Source organism: Parus major, chromosome 18, assembly GCF_001522545.3.
Source record: "Parus major isolate Abel chromosome 18, Parus_major1.1, whole genome shotgun sequence".
Lineage (NCBI taxonomy): Eukaryota > Metazoa > Chordata > Aves > Passeriformes > Paridae > Parus > Parus major.
Genome location: NC_031786.1, coordinates 7253983 through 7273377, shown reverse-complemented (window position 1 = coordinate 7273377; position 19395 = coordinate 7253983). Strand labels below are relative to the sequence as shown.

The window sequence follows — 19395 nt, the reverse complement described above, 5'->3', positions numbered from 1 at the left end:
GCACAGCCGGGGCAGAACTCGGCACAGCGGGATAAAACCTAACTTTAACTCAGCACTCTGGATTCTGAATTTCCTCTGAGCTGTTTACAAAGGGCTGGAAAAAAAACTTCCAGCACTACCTCCCCCCGCCAGCCCCGTCCTGATGTTGCCCAGAACATCTCTCTCATCCCTCCCTTTCAGGGAGAGAAAAAAAAAAAAAAAAGAAGAAAAAAAAAAAGAAAGGAGGGAGGGAGGAGTGGGAGAGAGGAGGAGAGAGGGAGAAAGTGAGCTCACGTTCACACATTGGTGAAGAGGCTGGTCTTGCAATGCCTTTGAATATTTTACTTTTAGGCAGTTCCTCATCAGTCAGCCACACACATCCGAGGCGAGCTGAAGCTAACTACAGCCATGGACAGCACTAGGAGATCTCAAATCTAATCGCACGCATCATTCCTCCAGGATATTTTTTAAATTCCATATCTAAACACGCTGACAGGCAGCTGCACTCACACTCTCTCACACACACATCCACATCCACACGTCGCAGAGCCGCCGAGCAAACACCTTGTCTCCTCTCGCAGGATATACCCGCTCACACACATCTCTCTTTATCTCCTCCTGGCTTCCTGGAGGATCCTGCCGGCTGTTTTTCATGGAGAAAGTCCAGGGAGAAATGGAGATTGAGAGATGGGAAAGAAGTGAAGAGATTTCAGACGCAGAAAAAAAGGTTATTCAAGAGATATGGAGCAGAGTATATGCAAACTGCGAGGACGTTGGGGTCTCCATACTCATCAGGTATTTAAAAAACAAACCAAAAAAAGGAAGCAGCAAATCCAACTGAATCTCTTTATAGCTGAGAAAGAGGCAGAACAATATATAGAACTGAGTGGAGATGAATGACAGCGAGTGGGGAGCTGGCTGGGTGTATTTGCTGCCTGGGAGCAGGGAGGGATTCACAGCGCTCCTCGGATTCCCACACCTTTGAGCCGGGTGGCAGAGCAGGGGGAGCGGGGGGAGCCTCGCCGGGGACTTTGGGGGAAGCTGTTTCCATGCAAAGGTCACCTTAAGCTGCGGCCGGGGCTGGGGGCGGCGGGGGCGGGGGGAGCTCAGCCCCGGCTGCGGGTGCCTTGGGGGCCTGGGGTTTGTGCATCCCCAGGGAGCGGCGTGAGGATGGCACGGGTCCGTAGCAGGCTGGCGGGTGAAATAATGCGAGTTGGGAGCCAAGATAAAACCCAAGCAGGTGTGTCTCCGAGGGCACCATCTGTCCCTCCGGCGGCAGCGTCGGCGGGAAGGAGAGCGCTGAAGTTGGCGGTGGAAGGGGGCTGTGGGGGGCACGGGAGGGAGAGGGGGGCAGGGGGGGACAGCAGCCCCGGGTGGAGGGTGCGGAGCATCTCCCGATGGCAGTGGGGCACAGACAGCAGCTCAGAGCTCTGCACATGCAGCCAGAGCAGGGGAGATGCTCTGGAGGTGGGGAGCAGAGGCAGGTGGGGGTTCTTGTGTTGTCTGGGAGTAAAACCGTGTCCAGGTACACCGGGAAGGCGCCGAGTGGAAATGGCACAGGGTGCCACTGGCACTGGAAGTTTGGGGTATCGGTGGGGTACGGCACCAACAGGCCGTTTCCCCTGTTTGGGAGGGGATGGGAGGATGGGCAGGGCAAGGAGAGGGGCCGGTGAGATGCCTGCAATGACCTATGGGCAATCAGCAAAGATCCTGTCCAGAGAGTCACACCGCTCATCCCTGGGGTCAGTAATGCTGGGGTGTCCCCGGTCAGACCCCCACCTGCACCAAAGCAGGCACCCCAGGCAGGAGACCTGAGACTGGGTTGTGTCCTTCCCATCTTCTGCAGCAGGGGACTGTGGGTGTGCAGGGAACCCCTTGGATGGATCTGCTGTTTACTAATAATCATCTGAAAGTTTTCCAGCTGACTGAGCTAAAGCCCAGAGCCCATGGGGTCTGCAGGGAGCAGAGCCTCCCTGGACATCACAAGCAGAGCCAGTTCCCTCCAGGCTCGCTGCCAGCACTGCAATGGGATTTTCTTACCAAGACCCCTCTGCAGATTCCAAAATGACATTGGAGCCCCCTCTCCACCTCCTTCACAAACATTTCCTTCTCTCAGAGCCAGCTGATGGCTGAGCCCATTCTCATGGCCCCCACTCTGTGCAGGCAGTCAGGGCAGTCAGGAGGTGTGACAGCTCCACGGCTGGGGACACCAAACCTACCTGGGCTGGGGTTGAAGCAGAAGGAGCAGAGATCTGGGGGCTACATGATTCCCCTCAGCCCCATCCCATGAATTCAGCTTGGGGCTTGGCCACCAGCCATGCATGGCCAGCCCCTTGCCCAGCACCTGGGTCATGCCATGCCCCATCTGCCAGCACTTCCAGGTGCCCGCTGCCCACAGACACAGGGAGGGGGGCTGTGTGCCCACAGCTGGCACCAAGGGACTCGTGGCAATGCCATGGGGATTCACCAAGGGCAACTCATCGCTTTTGGAGTCCCCATGGTGCTTGGAGCAAGGTTGGGCATGACGGGAATTGAGATGTGGCAGTGGGGACCGGGCAGCTGAGCTCTGATCCCAACTCAAACTTTCCCAGCAGAAGTTTTTGGTCCAGTTTGTTTTTTATTTTAAATCCAGGCAGAGTTGTGCAGTGTGGTGAAGGTTTTGTCCTGCTGTGACAACAGGGCAGGACAGAACTGCCTGCTAGGATGAACCCTGGCTCTTTGGGAGCCTTTACATCCTTAGTCATGGCACATGCCCTGGCACATCCCAGCTAAACCCACCTGAGCCAGAGCTTCCCTGAGATGCCTAAAGTGCAGTCTGGCCTTGGGCATGTCCCTGGGGACAGTGATGCAATTTGGGAGAGGTACCATCCCCTCCAGCAGCACCGGCTGGAGCAGCACATCCCCCTGCACCCGCATGGCACAGCTGTCCCCAGGTCACAAACCCTGTCCCCAAAGAGGTCTTTGCGCTGTTGCTCTGCCCCGCTGTGAGCTTTGAGCTGCACCTGAGCTCCCTGGGGAAGCAGGTGCGGGGAAAGCAGGGCAGCCCTGGCCGGGGCTGGCAGCTCGGGCTCTGCTGCTCTCCCAGCCGCGCTGGCAGCTGGCAGCAGCCTCCGGGAGAAGTGGGTCATGCGTGAGCTCGGCCCGGAGGCAGACACTTCCCAAGACGTGATTCAGCAGCTCCAGAGGTCGGGGCTGCGGAGGGGGCAGTGGCTGGCCGCTGGTGGGGTCGGTGAGAGGTGACCCAGCACATTTTGGATGGGCACACACACGACGTGCCGGGGGCTGGGAGCTGCCCCAGTCAGCCTCCGTTTCACCAGTGCCCGCCTGGTGCTGCTGCTCACCTTGCTAGGGAAACTGAGGCAGGAAGGGGTTTGCATCGGTGTGGCCAGGGAGAAGGAAGGGTGGCTGTGGACCTGCCTTTGCTGCAGCCCCCACGGGCAGAGCGGTGAGAGCAGGTAAATCTATCAGCACGTCTGGTCGGGGTCACAACTTGGCTCCAGGGACTTGGTGGCAGAGGGTCTCTCCCTGCTTACCTGCTCCATCCTCTCTCCATCCCTTCAGAGCTGCTGAGGGCAGGGAATTCCATCTTCCCATGTGGGAAGGCCTGGGGGGGTTCGCAGCACTATTGAAATTAATCCGGGGCTGATCCTGTGCCCCAAGGGGGGAGGAAAGGAGGCAGCAATGCCCCCCAAAAGGCAGTGATGGGGGGTCTGCGGTGTTGCCATCCTGCAGGAGTCCAGTCCAGCTCCCTCTGCCTCTACCAGCATCCCAACCCTCCACCCCCAGCCTTTCCATGCTTTGCAGGTGGGGAAACTGAGGCACAGAGCTGGGCATCATGCTCCCATCGCTCGTGGCTGCTGCTGGTGCTTGAACCCACAGCAAACCCCTGGAGTCCTGCCCTAGCACGATGGGTCCCTGATCTCACACAGCTCTGGGACCCCGGGGGACACAAACAAGAATAATGGGGGCTACGGCTGAGCAGCCACCGGATCCTGGGAATCTGCGCTCTGTGGTTAAAACTATGTCGCTAATTGACAATTTCCTCGGTGGGGAGCCTCGCCCCGGAGGAAGCAGAGTCTCCTCGCCACGCTCATCTTCCTCCTCGGGAGCTCTGGGGCCTCTGCAGGCTCCATCTCACAGCTGCCTTAACCCTTGCTGGAGCAGGAGCTGGGGCTGGGGCTGGAGCAGGAGCTGGGGCTGGAGCAGGAGCAGGAGCAGGAGCAGGAGCAGGAGCAGGAGCAGGAGCTGGAGCTGGGGCCGGAGCAGGAGCTGGGGCTGGAGCAGGAGCCTGGAGCTGCTCAGCGGGGCTGTGGCTCCTTGGCTGAGTGGTTCCCAAGAAGGCTGGCTGGGAGCCCTGGGCTGAAGCTCTTCCAGAGCCTCCCCATGCCCCCAGGCTCATTGCTGTGCCTCAGTTTCCCCGTTGTTATTTAGAAAGCAGTCCTTTTTGAACCCTCCCTCACCACAGAGAGCAGGGCAGCCTTCAGAATCTGCATTAGCCCTGGCTGTGCAGTGCAGGAGCCCTCCAGCATGTGGCCATCCCTCCCAAGGTCCCCCTTTTCCCTTCCAATAGTTTATTGGCAACACTCTGAGACAGAGCTGGGGGATGCAAACACCTGGGGGTGGCTCAGAGCACCCAGGGGTGAACATCAGAGGGGGTTTGGGACCCTCTCTCCTTTGCAGACCCCAACTAAGCCCAGCACTCAGGGCTAAAACCGCAGCCTGTCCCAGCGCTCGCTCCCACACCCACACACACGCACCAAGGCACAGATGTGGGACCACAAAACTTTATGGATCCCATCAGGGGACAAAACCCAGGGATAGTTTCTATTAGATCCCAGGAGAATCTGGACCAAATGGTAATGCCATGCCAAGTGCAGGGAACACAACCTGGCTCAGCCACCACGGGCTGTGCCGCCTCCACAGGGCTTCTCCACCACTGCTCCCTCCGTCTGCACCTCAGAGCCATCAGCATTCCAAATTTCCACCCTTCTCCATCACTCCTGATGTGCTCTTTCCCCCTCAAGAAGTGTAGGAGGGGAAGCAAAAGGTTTGCCAATGCAGGATCAGGTCCCTGGATTTCAACGGCTGCTTAGTCTGAGCAAACACACCTGGATTCAGACAGTTTGCAAAGAGATTTAAAATATGAAAGCACTCCTTGGATGCCAGACGTTATTGTGAGTTCTAGGTTAAAATAGCAAAAAATCTGAGTAATGAGTCTGGCAATGCAGAAAACCATTTTTTTTCCAGCTGAATCAAAAAAGTATGGTTTGAATCTACCCAAAAATAGCATTTAAAGAAGGGATTTTGCAGCTACCCCCAAAGCCAACATGTGTTTTGCGGAGGCGTCCATAGGGAAAGGCTCCGTTCCTGGCTGATGAAGGACACATTTCAGGGCAAAGTGGCTCAGAGAGATGCAATATCTTTCTTTGAAAAGAGCCCACTGAAAAGAGCAGCAGCAGAGCCCCTGTCCCATGTTCACGAATAGTTGTGGTCGAGCTGAGATGTTTTCTCTGGGGACAAGGAGAGCAGAGGGCAGCAGGGCCCTGCTCTGCTGGCACAGGAAAGCACAAGGGACATTTCCCAACCTTACAACCACGAGCAGTGAGGGGGTGAGTGAGTATTTAATAAGCTCAGTCTCAGAACAGCCCCCTCTCCTACCACTGTCTCTGATCACAGCTCCCAGGACCAGCCCTTCTTCATGGCCAAGGCAGCTGTGTGGGGATGCCTGTGGCACATCCCACACCAGCCACGGCCTCGGGGCTGCCAGCAGCTCTTGGGATGTCCAGAGAAGAGCCTTTCCCATGTTCCCTGTCCCCGTGCTGCCCTTGCATCACCTGCAAGCCACTGAAGTAGAAAAACCCCGCTCAACACACCGAGAGCTGCGAGGACATCCGTGAGCAAGGCAAGCAAAGGCTCCGGGGGTGAGCGGTTCCCCTGGCCAGTTTCCCTGGCTGTGGCTGAGGATGGGTCGGTGGCAGCCGTGACAATCCCTCCTCCAGAGCAGGCGGCGAGGGAAGGCCGAGGCTCGGCTCTGCCAGCCGGCCCCGTTAACGAGGCTGCTGCTGTGGAGCAGTGCCCGCCTGCCGAGCTTCAGGGCTCATTAAGGGCAGGGAAATGCCAGGACAGCCCTGGGCAGGCTGGCACTGAGGGTGCCTGGGGAACGCAGAGTTCCTGCCCGAGCACAGGCACGGCTGAGCCGGGGCTGCTGGAAATCACCAAGGGAGCGTTGGAGGGCAGAGGTGGTGGTGGTGGACACCAACAACACACAGGTTCACAGTGTTAGTGGAACATGGACTACGTCCTTGTGGATGTGTGTCACTCGCCTCTTTACCCAGCCAGGGGTCTCCTTCCAGCTCCAAGGGAGGTGGGTCTCCAGAGACACCTGGGAAAGCTGCTTTGGTGCTGTTAATTCACTTCTCCCATGAAAGGTGTCCTTACCCCTACCCTAAAGGTTCACCTGTGCAGCCAAGAGGCTTTTGGCTGAATCCACATTTGTGGTATGGAAAAACAACAGCAGTGAAGGCTTGGAGGTGTGAGTTGTGCACGCAGAAGTGAGCAGGACATGCCCCTGGGAGTTTCCAGCTCACATCCAAATGTATTTGGTAGAATCTTTGCTGCTGAGTCCACTCGCAGACTCACTGGGGTGTCCTGGTCCCTCTGCCTTGGGGCATTACAGCCTCTGAGCACGGTTCAGTGCTGTGCAGGATTGGGAGCCTGAAGCTTGGATTGAACCTGTTGAGCAGATTCAGTGCTGTGCTGGATTCTGCCCCAAGGCTTTGCAGTGGGATGTGGGTTTCACCTGGAGGAAGGCCAGGTACATACTCCCCTCAGCTGCAGAAGAAGCTGAATTTAGCATTACTGTGTGGATGGGGGGCTTGGCCCTTTTCCCTCCAGGCCTCCCATGACAGAGCTGGAGATGTTGCCCACCACCATCTCCACCTGTCCAGGAGCTTTCAGAGAGAGGACATGGGAGCAGGCAAGCACAACCCCTTTTTTATTTGTTAGATTTGCCTTTTTCTGTCTTCCTGAGCTGTGGCATCGACACCTGTGAGACCTTCCTCACCCTGGGTTGGGTAAACAGCCAGGCAGCAGGCAGCAGCATTTCCCCAGCCTGAAAAGGGGATGATGGGCTACAGGTGGCTGGGAGGAGCAGGGGGAATGTGCAGGCGAAGCGGTGAGACAGCCCTTGGCATAATAAATAGCATCACACACCACCTGCCTACCCATTATCAGCTGCTTTGTAGGCACCCGAGCAGAGAGGAGTTGGAAGGAGAGGTTTGAAAAGGGGACGGGGAGGCTCCAGGCTGCCTTAGAGTTTCTCCCACGTAGAGGGACGAGGCGAGAGAAAACATGAAAGCATTGGTGGGTTGAGTCACCAACCCTGGAGGGATATAAGAGATGTGTACATGTGGCACTTGGGGACATGTTTTACTGGTGGGCTTGGCAGTGCTGGGTTAAGAGATGGACTTGGTGGTCTTAAAGTCCTCTTCCAACCAGAATGATTCTGTGGAAATCTAGAAAAAAGCAGTCTCTAAGCTGGCTGGGGGTTCAGCTGAAGCCTCCCAGCAGATCTGAGGGCTCACAGGCATTTTCACCTCACAGTTTGCAGAGTAAGTGAAGAATCAAGAATTTAGGTGCTTGGGGGAACCACACAGCATCCAAGTGTCCTCTTTCCAGCTGGGGATGCAAGGAGGTGGCTGGGTCTGGAGGTTTCCTCCATGCAGGATTTGCTCTGCATGCTCTGGGGAGATGGAGGAGACACCACTCCTCCCTAACAGAAAACAGGTTTCCAGTAACTGCAGTGGGTTTGCACCTTAATTATTTCCTTTGGCTCTGCTACTGGGAATGGTTGTGTCCTTAAAGTTGTTATAAGGGCAAAAGAGAGAGGAAAAGCAATCCTGACATCCTGTCCACTGGGTCCAGATGTAGCTGGCAGAGTGCAAATTAGCGGGTGGAGAATGGAATCACTTAAAAAGAAATTTAATGAGATCGGTATGCAGGCATCTGGTTCCTATCAATCATCATTTTGTGTGATATGAAATGGTAAATATCATCTTTTAATGATTCTGATGGAGAAAAAAAGCCCAAACCACACACACACACACATGCACATAATGATCAAAAAAACATACAGAACCCAAGAGGTTTCAACTCTCAAAATTTTCTGGAGATGGAAAAACCCCAACCAACACCTCTTGTAACTCACTGTTGTTGGAATTATTTTATTTTTCTCCTTTCCTCTGGTTATATTTAACCTTTGTGTTAAATTAATCTTCTCTGTTTATTAACAACTACCACTGAGTGAATCTCCTTCCCCTTTCTTTGTGGTTTGACAGCTCAAATATTTGCTCCAGGCAGAAGTTCTTGCTGCAGGCGCCTGCTGCTCTCCAAGGAGAGGTGGCTGCAGGTCTCTGGCCATCCATGGGCTTGCTTGAAGCAAAGATGTTTTAGAGCTCCTCTGTTTCAGTTCCAAAGAAATCCAGCAGATACAGGATTGAACATGAGCTGAAGGTTTGCTGGTTTTACATCCCCAGCACCGTAGATCCCCTGGGGAAGCTGCTGGGCTCAGTTCCTGTAGGGCCATCACCTGAGGCTCTGCAAAGCAGGGGAAGATGGAAACCCAGTATTTGGGTCCTTCATTTGTCTGGTCTCATGCAGGTTGGGGTATTTTCAGGGTTTAACCAGTCTTTGCTCCTGGCATATCTGGCCAAGAGTGGGGAGAGGTGGAGGTGATGGTCCCAGGGTCTCCTTTTGGCCCTTCTCTTGTTGGGGACTCACTGTAAATCCTGATGATGCAGAGATCACTTCCCCCCTTGCTATTCCCTTCCTGGTTCAGACCAGGAATTTTTCTCAACTCATTTCCCGTGCCTTCAGAACATCCTGCTCTTCAGCTGAGATAAAATACAGCTTTTGAGGGAGCTTCCTGTGGTTTGGGGTTCAGAGGCTGAGGCATGCAGGGACCAGCTGGCAGCCTCCATCCCCTGTCTGGGGCAGCAGGTCCCACTTCCAGTGACATCCCTTGCTCCCAGTGCCTGGGGGGAGCGTGTTAAGGGGAAAGATCCCCTAGCAGGGATGGTAAAACCCTGAGCTCTGACCCCAGCAGGATGATCCCTGTTGGAGCTGGAGGGCTTTGCTGGGTGACTGGAGCTGCAACAGCTTCAATAGAGGTGGGGAGGGATGGGATGGGGGCAGAGGGATGGTTCAATTTAAAAGACGGTTCCATTAAATCAGAGTGGAACACTTGCCCTTCTGTGGGGAAATGCCCAGGGCAGAAGCCTTAAATCCTGGGAATGATGTTATCCATGGAGCCGTGGCCAGCTCCATCCCCCAGCACTTCTCTGACAGCTCTGGGCTGAAGGACCGAGCATCTCTGTGGCAGCAGGAGCTGGAGACAGCCAGGCCTGGGAGTGATTTCTCCCAACAGGGACCAGATGTGTCAGGAGGAGCTGTGCTGGGGGTAGGAGGCTGCACAACAACAAGAGGAGTTTTGTCATGGGTCCCCTCTGGGTTTTAAAAGCAACACCTTGTCTCCCCCTTCCACCTTCCTTCCTCCCCCACCCTTTCTGCTGCACACTCTTCACACCTCCAAAACCTATTTTGGGCCATCTGATGAATCCCAGATGCCTTGGGGAAGCAACAGAAGCGATGGTGCACTCCAGGCGCTGCTTCACGCCGCTTCCTTGGCAATGCCCCCAAGCTTTCACAAGCCAAGGGAGCGGGGGAAGGAAGGGAGGGGGGAAAAAGGAGGATAACAAATTGGTAAAGGAGCCTGGTACTCAATATTGTGATTATTCATGGAGTGGTGAGTGGAGAAGAAGATCCCACCTGGTTCTGGAGAGAAGCAGTGATGGTTGGAGAGAGAGGTGGGATGGGTTCAGGTTCCTGTGGTTTGGGATGGGGGTTAGGGAGGGGAGCAGGCAGCCTGCCTGGAGCCAGGAATGATGGGGACAGCCTGAGAGCACTCTGCTGCCTCCTGAGCATCCTTCAGCAGTCCATAGCCAGGGAGAGCCCCGTAGGAGGGAGGGAGCTGTGTGAAAGCGGGGAACAAACACTGACGTGGTTCTCTCCTGCATAAATTGGGTGGAAGGGGGTGGTTAATGTGACTCAAGTGGCAGCCCCAGCTGCAATCCTGGCATGGGTGGTGTTGGCACTGGTGGCTCCAACCCTGCTCTCTGTTACCTTGAGCCCTTCCACTCCCTGCCCTCTCCAGCCCTCCACCTCCCTGGGGAGCTCAGCACATCAGCTGTGACCACAACTTCATTTCTTTCAGCTGCATTTCATTGGGATTGATTTAATCCTACAGAAAAGAGAGTCCCCAGACCACACACACCCACACAGAGGGGCTGGTGAGTTTTGGGAGTATCCTTGTGCTGGGAAAAATGTCACAAATGAGCAGTGACATCAGCTCAGGCCTTGGGTCCTGCTGGAGACTCAGGTGGGACAGCTCGGACGAGGGGAGACTGTTCTGGTGGCAATGCAGAAATAAAGCCCATGGGAGCAAGGAGAGGCTGGGTGGGATAGAGAGAGGTTTTCATGCTCATCTCCAGCTCTCTGAGGCAGGATGTGATGTTTTGATATATGTGGGCACATATCCAGCATCTGGCACGCCTGGGTGGCATCTCTGGGCATCAAGAACTCAGTCTTGCTTCTGCTTTGGGAATGAATATCCAGCTGTGATGACCTTGTAGCAGATGGGGTTTGGGGAAAAGGCATCAACCTGCTGGTTTTCAGACAGCTGAATGCTGCAGCTCCTGGGGAATTGGATAGGAAAATCAGCCCTGGCTGTGTGAGATGCAGGGGGTGGCTTCCAGCATCTCCATCCCTTGTGCTTTGCTTTAACCCTTCAGCCTGCTCTCCCCCTCCTGATGGCATTTCCTCTCTGTTCCTTCTGGAAGGTTTTTTGTGAACTTCCCCTCGGCCAAGCAGTACTTCAGCCAGTTCAAGCACATGGAGGACCCTCTGGAGATGGAGAGGAGCTTGCAGCTGCGCAAGCACGCTCGGAGGGTCATGGGGGCCATCAACACCGTGGTGGAGAACCTCAACGACTCTGAGAAAGTCTCCTCTGTCCTGGCCCTGGTGGGCAAGGCCCACGCCCTCAAGCACAAAGTGGAGCCCATCTACTTTAAGGTAAAAGATAGCAGCAAAATAACCTTTGGGCAGCTTTAGGAAGAGGGCAGGGGAGCAGGAGCTGGTGCTGCCTGTTCTCGGCTGGAGAAGCTGGGCTGGATGTGGGGGCTGCTCCCCACACAGCTGGAGTGTCCCACTGTGACACTGTCCTGTGGAGACCACCATCCCCACACCCAGCCAGTGCCAGAGCCCCCAGCACCTCCCCCTGCCCAGGGAAACACCCCTGCCCATGTCCATGCTGTGCCTGTGTTGCCCTTCTTTTGGAAATTAAGCACGATAGCAGGGACTCAATTAGCTGGGTAATTAACTGGTTAGAGTAATAACACCAAGACCATGGGTTTGATCCACACATCACCATCCACTTAGGAACTGGACTTGATGATCCTTATGGGTCCCTTCCAACTTGGAATATTCTGTGATTCTGCAAATAATTTGAGGTGCCCAGACTGGGGAGATGCTTCAGCCTGCCAGCAGCTCCCTCCCCATGCCTGGGTCTCTGTCCTGCTGCCTGGGCAGGCTGGTTACCTGTCCTGTCTGCTCCCAGGGGTGTCAACTGACCTCCAGGACATCTGTGTCCTACAGACAGCAACAGGGTTCAAGTGTTTCTGTAGGAAAGAGCTGAATTTGCTGTGTGCAGCTCCCTGGAGAGTTGCTAACCCCTTGCTTGCTGTCTGCCTCCCCTCAGAAACTGACTGGAGTCATGCTGGAGGTCATTGCTGAGGAATACCCCAACGACTTCACCCCCGAGGCACACGGAGCCTGGACCAAGATGAAGACCCTGATCTACACCCATGTGACAGCAGCCTACAAGGAGGTGGGCTGGGCTCAGTACCCCACTGCCACCCTGTGAGCGCCCAGGGGGCCACCAGAGGGGCAGGGAGGGCTTTGCTCACCCCAGGACTTCACTCTGGTCTCTTCTCAAGATCTTTGCTCGGTTTGGGGAGCCCGGTAGGGCCAGTTCTGTCAGCTGCCAAGTCACAATTTGATCTCCACGGGGTTTAAAAAACAAACTTAATAAGCCAAAAAAGCCACAGAAGCATGAAGGGTGTGGGTGGGTCGGGGTGAAGCAGTTGAAGGGGATGCAGAGGGCGAGGGGAGAGCATTGGTTGTTGGCTCCATCTTCCTGTTCTGGCCTGTCCATCACCACCTCCCAAATCCTGCACCTCACTTGCACCATCTCAAAGTCCCTTGTACAAGTGCTGCCCCGTTCACTGACAAACAACACAACCCTCATTTTCCATGTGAAGCCCCTGGGTAAGCCTGGCTTTTGGGGGCACACATGGAGGCCTCCGACTGGCACCGAGAATGCTTTGCTTTGCACTTTCTGTATCACCCGGCAGGGCTGGCAGCCAGAGCCACTCTGGGTGCCCATCACCCTGTGCTCCAGGTGGGCAGCAGCCCTTCCCTCTCCTGTCACCCACAGTCCCTGCCCTTGGCTGGCTGCTGCAAACCCTCCTGGGCTGGGGGAGACTGGGAAGGAGGGGGATGCCTTTGGGCTGCCTCCCCTCGTGGCTCGGAGCACGGTGTGTAGGTGGGGTCCCTGTGCCACACGTGGGGAGCTGGTGAGCCCACCCACTGCCCTTCAGCTCCCTGAGGATGGGCTTGGGTGGCACACGATGTGCCACTGCCCTGGCAGCTGGTGTGTGTAGGTTTGTCCCCCTCTCAGTGAAAAGGGGGGGTCAGGCTGTGACCAGGAGGAGAAAAGATGGCATGGACCTATCAGGAGGGATTTCTGGGTATGAGGAAAGGTCCCTTCTCTGTTAAAATCAGTAAATATCTTGTACAGAGCATATTCCTGCCCTCGTGGTGAGACTGGGCTCCTCCAAACAAAGTGCCTGGTAGAAATCAGCTCACGCAGGAGCTGTGTCCCTCTGGGGACAGCCGTGCTCCTGCCTGTGCCTGACAAAGGCTTCTCCCACACCCCCCAAAACGTGGCTGCACGGCTTGGAGCACTCATCCCGCCTCCAACACCAACTCCTCCTGAACCTCCGGGTGAGTCTACCTGATTTGTGCCTCAGTTTCCCCTGCAGTTACGAAAACGGGAGGAGGAGCAGCCCCTCCTGCCCACATGTGGTTGGATTGAAAAGATTTCTGGGACCTGAATGGCAAAGGATTGAGGATGAAATGTCAGATGTGCTGGGAAGCTTTGGAATCCTCGCCACCCAATATTTCCCTAAAGGCCTCTGCTATTTTTAGAGCTCTAGCAAGCAGTAAGGGCAATGTTATCTGTTGAAGAGGGAGGAGGGTTCCCTTCTGAGATTTCCTCTGGCCTCGCTCCACCGCTGTCCTGGAGAGCTGGCAGCTTCCTGAGAGAGACCAGCTCCTCTCCTGGATGCCAGCTGGACAGGCAGCAAGCCCACAGTTCCAACTGGGATCCCTACAGCCACCTTGGGGACATCCCTCCCCTGTGGGGACACTGCTGCAGGGTCACTCCTCCAGGCTGACCTCCCTCCTCCAGAGCAAACACACAGAAGCTCCTGCTTTGCTCACCTGTGCTTTTAATCATCCCCAGGGACAGATTTATTCTGTCTCAAAATAGTCCCAGGACTCCAATAATGTCACTACAGCCACTTTCTGCATCCCACATTACCACTGATGGAGAGGAGCAGTGGAGCCTGGAGCAATGGCACATCCTGGGCACACAGGGACAGCTGGGTGGCACTAACAGCTCAGGCACCACTGTCCTTGGCCTGGCAGCGTGCAGCACCCAGGGGGCTGTGGGGAGGGGACAGGCAGCAGGTGCTGAGCCACGCTGCTTTGCTCATGGGGTTGCTGCCAGAGTCAGCACCCCCAAAATTCCACCCATCAGCCTGCACTGGTGAGGGTGCCACCAGCTGCTGCTTCCAGCTCACACTGGAGTGTCAGTGGAGGCATCCCTCAAACAACCACTGCTGCCTGGGGCAGGGATGGGTGGGAAAAACCTGTTCAGCCATTGACTTCCCTCCAGGGCAGGACTGGAGGGAGATGGCTTCCATCAAGACTGTTAGATGATATTTGTGTGTGTGCACATCACGGGACTCTCACGAGCACAGCTTTGCTGACTCCTGCCAAGGCCTTGAGGCCAGCAGCACGTATTTCTGATGAGTTCATGCACTCCCTGTGCTCTGCAGATGCTGGGCCAGGGATGTTTCCGTACAGGGACGTTTCATCTTTCGACAAAATTTGCACATTAGCCTTTGAGGTTAATAATCTCCAGGTGGAAATTTTATTTTTGCAGCGCAAACCCTTCCCCTCCCTTCCCACAATCAAAACTGGGCACCCAGTCCACAGAGAAGCCACTTTGGAGTGTCTGGAAATTCTCCATGTTCATACCCAACCTACCCGTGTGCCTTGGCTTTTGGGGAGCAGCATCAGGGAGGTTCCCCCCCCTCCCCATTAAACAGTGCTTTGGTTTCTCCTTTCTTTTTCTACATCCCTAGGAAAAGCTGGCCCGTGGCCTCGTGCGCCCACACGTGTGTGTGTGCTGGGCTTGGGGTTCTTTCCAGGCACTTTTTCCTAAAGCAGATCCAGATGTGTGCAGCTGCTGTCCCTCGAGGAGCACACCCCACCCCATCAGCCAAATTGCAGGCCACTCCAATAGATGCAAACAAAAACATGTTTATTTTTATCAGCTTTGTAGGAAGTAACATGAAGCAGGAGGGCGGCCAGGGCAAAGCTCGGGAGGGGAGGAGATGGAGATAAAATGAACGCCCCCTCTTTGCCGCCCGCAGTAGAGGAGGCATTGCTTAAATCCAGGAACATTCTCCTCTGGGGAGAGATGAAGATCTACTGAATAAGGAAAAAGTACCATTCCAGAGTGACAGGGCTGATAAATGCCATGTGGAAGAGCAGAAAGGCTCTCTGGCACACACACATCCGTGCACAGCCATTCCCTGTCACTGCCAGCCCACTGCTCCCCCCCCGATCCCACCACAGCTGACTGGGGGCCCCTTATCCCTGCTTTGCTCAGGTCTTGCTCTCTGGGGCTTGACCTTTCACTTCCTGGCACACTTAGGCTGAGCTAAGGGCACTTTGGGCTGAGCTTTGCTCTCCTTGGTGGTGGCAGGTAAGGACCAGCTTTCAAAGTCTTTCCCCGAAGCTCACAGGTGAGAAGCTGAGGCTCAGGGCATCCTTGTCAACACATGTTGGGGTCGGCTGGTCTCTCTCTACCCTGTGGAGGACCCCTGTGCCTCCCAGCCCACCCCTGGCACTATCATCAGGGCTGGGAGCTGTGACCAGGTGGGAAAGCCTTTGTGCCCCTGCCAGAGGTAGAGAAATGCTGAGTGAGGGGGGATTCAGTGTCCCTGGGGCAGGGTCCCCCTTGAGCACCTTGTCCTGGCTCTCTTTGGCAGCACCCACTCATATCAACCAACTCTCACTCCTGCCCTGCAGCTCAGTGTTTGGTCAGAGGGAGGTGGGCACTGGAGGGAATGGGAGACGCTGGGTTGGGGCACAGGTCCCAGCCACCACGTCTCCCCCTCCCACGGCAAACATTCACAGCAGGCTTAGCTCTGCAGGCACCCAGCTAGAGACACCCCCCAACACCACCAGAACCTTTATGGGCCTTGTGCCACCAACCTCATCTTCTCTTGGGGGGTGACAAATCCCCAGGGCAGCTGAGCCCTGAGCTCTCCCAGGGGAGTCCTCTCGCGTCTCTGCCGCTTTGTCCCACCAAAGAGGTCGCAGTGTCCCCCCACTCTCTGAGGGGATGCTCAGCGACTTCAGGGGGGACCAGACATCACCTGGCTGGACTCTGGTGCCAGAGCTCAGCCTTCCCTGCCCCTTGCCATAGGGAAGCTGCCCTGGCGTGGGGCTGTTGGAGCGAGGGCTGCTGGGGGCCAGCACCATCGACGCCAGGCAGAGGGATAAAAGCGAAACCCACGCGCTGACCTTGGACCAGCTTAGGGAAAGGGAGGGACAAAACCACCTGCCTGGCTCCCACCTCTTTGCCAGGCTGCAGCACTAATTATTTTCCATAGCTGAAGTCGTCTCTAATTGTTAGTTCCGTCTGAAGCAGCCCCAGCGTGACCCACAGCCGTGAGCGTGCGCGGTCTGATGTAACTCCGTGTCTTTCCTGTTCCTGCTGCGGATCCTGTTCATGTTCGTGTTCCTCGGCGCTTCCGTGCTGGTTTTATACCTGCGTTCTGTGTATATGGGTGTAACTTGTTCTTTCTTTTTGTAGGTTTTTAGTATGTTTGTAACCGGACAAAATGGTGTTATTAAACTGAAACTTGTATCTTCAGTGGATAAATCAATCAAACCCTCTCCAGCTCCGCTTGGTTTCTTTCTGATGGGGTGGCTGGAAGGTGAGGGGGTGTTGGGGGGCTGCCCCATGGCTGTGTGGGTCTGGGGGTTCCTGCTCATTCTCAGGGAGCTTTTTTGGCTGGAAAGCAGCAGCAAAGGGAGTGGATGTGCCCACCAAGGGTGGTAGAGGCATCTTAGCAGTGCACTCAGGTGGGGAGGGAAGGGTTTGTCCCTCCTCCAGGCTCTTCACTTGGCTTCCAGGTACATTGTGCAAACCACTGGAGGGTCCCTGGATCAGGAGCTATTCCTGTGCCTTCAGCAGCCCAGCCAGCCCAAAATGCTCCCTGATGGCCACAACATGCAGCAACCACAACCACCGAGGGCTGTGAGCCTATTCCCAGCCTGTAAAAATAACAAACAGCTCCCTGAGCAGCAGCAGCCCCATTTTCCACGTCTCAGTCCCTGGTGGCTCATCCTGTGCCTCTTGCTGAGGCTGGATCACGTTGCAGGGGGATGGGTCCCAGAAGGGTTGGGTCACTCTGTGGTTTCTCCCCATGGCTCTTTCCAGCTCCCTCATTTGTGAAACAGGCCCTCGAGTTCAGTTGACACCGGCCAACTTTTCCAAAGTTGTTTGCAGAGGATGGATGGACAAACAGACAGACTCTTGCTATTGTCCCATAAGCTCCATTGCTGTGGGATACAGGGCTTGGAAAACAAGTTCAAGCAATCCTGTTAATTGTTACTCTTTACCCCCCGTACAGAACATTCTTTCAGGAATGGGAAAACCCATCCCACCAGGGTGGTAGAAAATACCAGCACCTGGCCACAAGCTATTTTATGGGGAGTAATCCCAGTTTCAGACTGAGGCTGGGGGAAAACAGTTCTGAGAGGGAGGAGGGCAGAGATTGGTGCCTTGAAGGCTGCTCAGGGTCTTGGAGAGCCTTGTGCCAACTTCTCCTGTTGGGCTGAGGGCAACAATTCCTTTCTACACCCCTTTATGTTGGGAAAAACCAGCAGTTAAGTGTTGTAGTTTTGCATGGGCAGGCACTTGAGCTACTCTGGAGTCCCCAAGCCTCAATTACAAGGGTGGTCACACAGAGGGAAGCTTTTTCTTTCCCTACAGCTTCACAAAACTGAGCCCAACCAGCCACAGAGAAGGGATCCAGAAGCCTCCTCATGTGGGGAGGGGAAAAACTGCTTGGTTCAATCTGTCTTCTCCTGCTGTGTCTTTTCTTGTGGGGTAAAAAACCACTTGGTGTTGTTAATGTGATTAATAAGCCATCCTTGGAGTCTCTGCCACATCCTGTACACACTTCCAGGCGGAAGTGAACAGTCAGCAAAGCCTGCACACTGCTCTGCTCCAGATGGGAAACCACGAGCAAAAGGACTCAGCTCTGGGGTGGGGAGCCTGCAGTGGGGACCCAAAGGTCACAGACCTTTGCATGCTGAGCTGAGAGTAGTCAGGACCAGCAGTGGCCAGGGGGTGCTAAAATGGGGCTGTTTTTTCCAACAGCTTGTTGAAAAGGAGCAGGGAATTTCAGCATTACCTTGCAGGGAGAAAATATGTACACAGCCCTTCACTTCGTACTAATATTTACCCCCAGATCCTGTCACGTCAGGGTGGCTGTGACGATCACGCCTTGACCCAGACCCTGTGGCCTCGCCAGTGCTCTGCAAGTGCTCGGGGAAAAGGAGACCGTGGGAGGCTGTGGCTCTCACCACAGAGGAAAATTGGCCCAGGGGCTGGGACAATGGGCTCACACCCTCACTGCCCTGTGCTCGTGGAGTGCTAAACCCACCTTGTTCCCAAGTGTCCCAGCCTGGGGATGCTGCTCTCCAGGAGCCACCCTTCACCCAAGGTGGAGATCCAGCTCTGAGAAAGCACCTTGGTGGCCCCCAGTGATGTTTTGTGGGCTGGGAGATGGAGGGGAGGAGGAATTTGATAGCTAAACCATGGCACAGGGTGTGTTTCTAGTCCACTTGCCATGCTCCAGCTCCAGGAAAGCCCCTCCATCCACTCCACTGGCCACAGGGCCCAGTGCTCCTTCCTGGGGGAATGATGGCTCCACCATCCTGTGCTGCTGTGGGATCAGAGGTGACACATCTGCACCCTGTGTCTATATCCTGCTGGCACCTGGTGACAGCTGAGGGGAGGGCCAGGAGCTCACTGTGAGGGACAGGCAGAAATACAGCTGCAGGGGGGAGATTAACAAAGAGAATATGCAATAACTGCACTGCAGTTTTTAATATGGTTATTGAAATTCCCCATGGAAACCCCATCCCAAGGAAGCTGGCAGTGAGGAGAAGTGCTCCCCTGGGTGAGGGGTAGCACAGGGTGAGAAACCTTGGGAGACAGAGCTTGCAGATTCCCACCAGCTTGAAGGACACATCCCTTCTTCCTCTCCATTATCTGCACCAGGATAAGAGCCAGGAGCTCCTGGCTTCGCTGGATGAACCCCGCCACGGCCACCCTCACCAGGGTGGGGGTTTTGGTGGCTCCTTGTTCTGAGCAGAGCCCCCAGGGAGAAGAAAACAGGCAGGAAAATACCCTCGCAGCCCAGTGGGGCTGACACTGAGCAGGAGCCAGCCCTTCCTTCCGCGCCCGGCTCCTCTTCAGCTGCGCCGGCTGATATGGTTTATCTGAGCAGCGCTGAATGTAAACGCTGTCAGCGCCGGCCGGGATTAATTCCCGGGAGTTTGGCAGCCGAGATGAAATAACAGAGCTGCGGGGGGGGAGAAAGGGGGGAAGTGCACATCTCAGACTGAAAAATCCTCCCGGTTAATTTACAGCCGGGTTTCTCTTCTCCCAGGCACTCTTGAGAGAGAGCAAAGCCGGGGGCAGACGGAGGATGGGGAGAGGTCCAGCAGCAGGAGGAGGGTTGCTGTAGCAAACTGCTGGGATCCCAGGGAGGGGGGAGGGTTGTGAAACCACACTTTCCCCATGCTCAGGAGCTGATTCCATGATGCCAGGGGCACAGCTGGGGTGGGCTCATGGCCCCCAGCCCATCCCATCCCATCCCATCCCATCCCATCCCATCCCATCCCATCCCATCCCATCCCATCCCA

The 19395-nt window shown here is 55.5% G+C and overlaps 1 protein-coding gene across 1 annotated transcript; it reads left to right on the top strand.

Moving 5' to 3' along the window:
• Positions 1–265: 265 nt before the first annotated feature.
• On the top strand, positions 266–16354 carry CYGB (cytoglobin). Its single transcript, XM_015646007.3, has 3 exons — positions 266–774; positions 10875–11106; positions 11792–16354. Exons 1-3 carry the CDS (start codon positions 632–634, stop codon positions 11954–11956), a joined length of 540 nt encoding a protein of 179 aa, XP_015501493.1. The 5' UTR covers positions 266–631; the 3' UTR covers positions 11957–16354.
• The last annotated feature ends 3041 nt before the right edge of the window (positions 16355–19395 follow it).

Coding starts and splice junctions, on each gene's coding strand:
- CYGB (XM_015646007.3), top strand. CDS start 632: ATGGAGAAAGTCCAGGGAGAAATGGAGATTGAGAGATGGGAAAGAAGT. Junction 775..10,874: donor GGGGTCTCCATACTCATCAG/GTATTTAAAAAA, acceptor TCCTTCTGGAAG/GTTTTTTGTGAACTTCCCCT. Junction 11,107..11,791: donor TGGAGCCCATCTACTTTAAG/GTAAAAGATAGC, acceptor GCCTCCCCTCAG/AAACTGACTGGAGTCATGCT.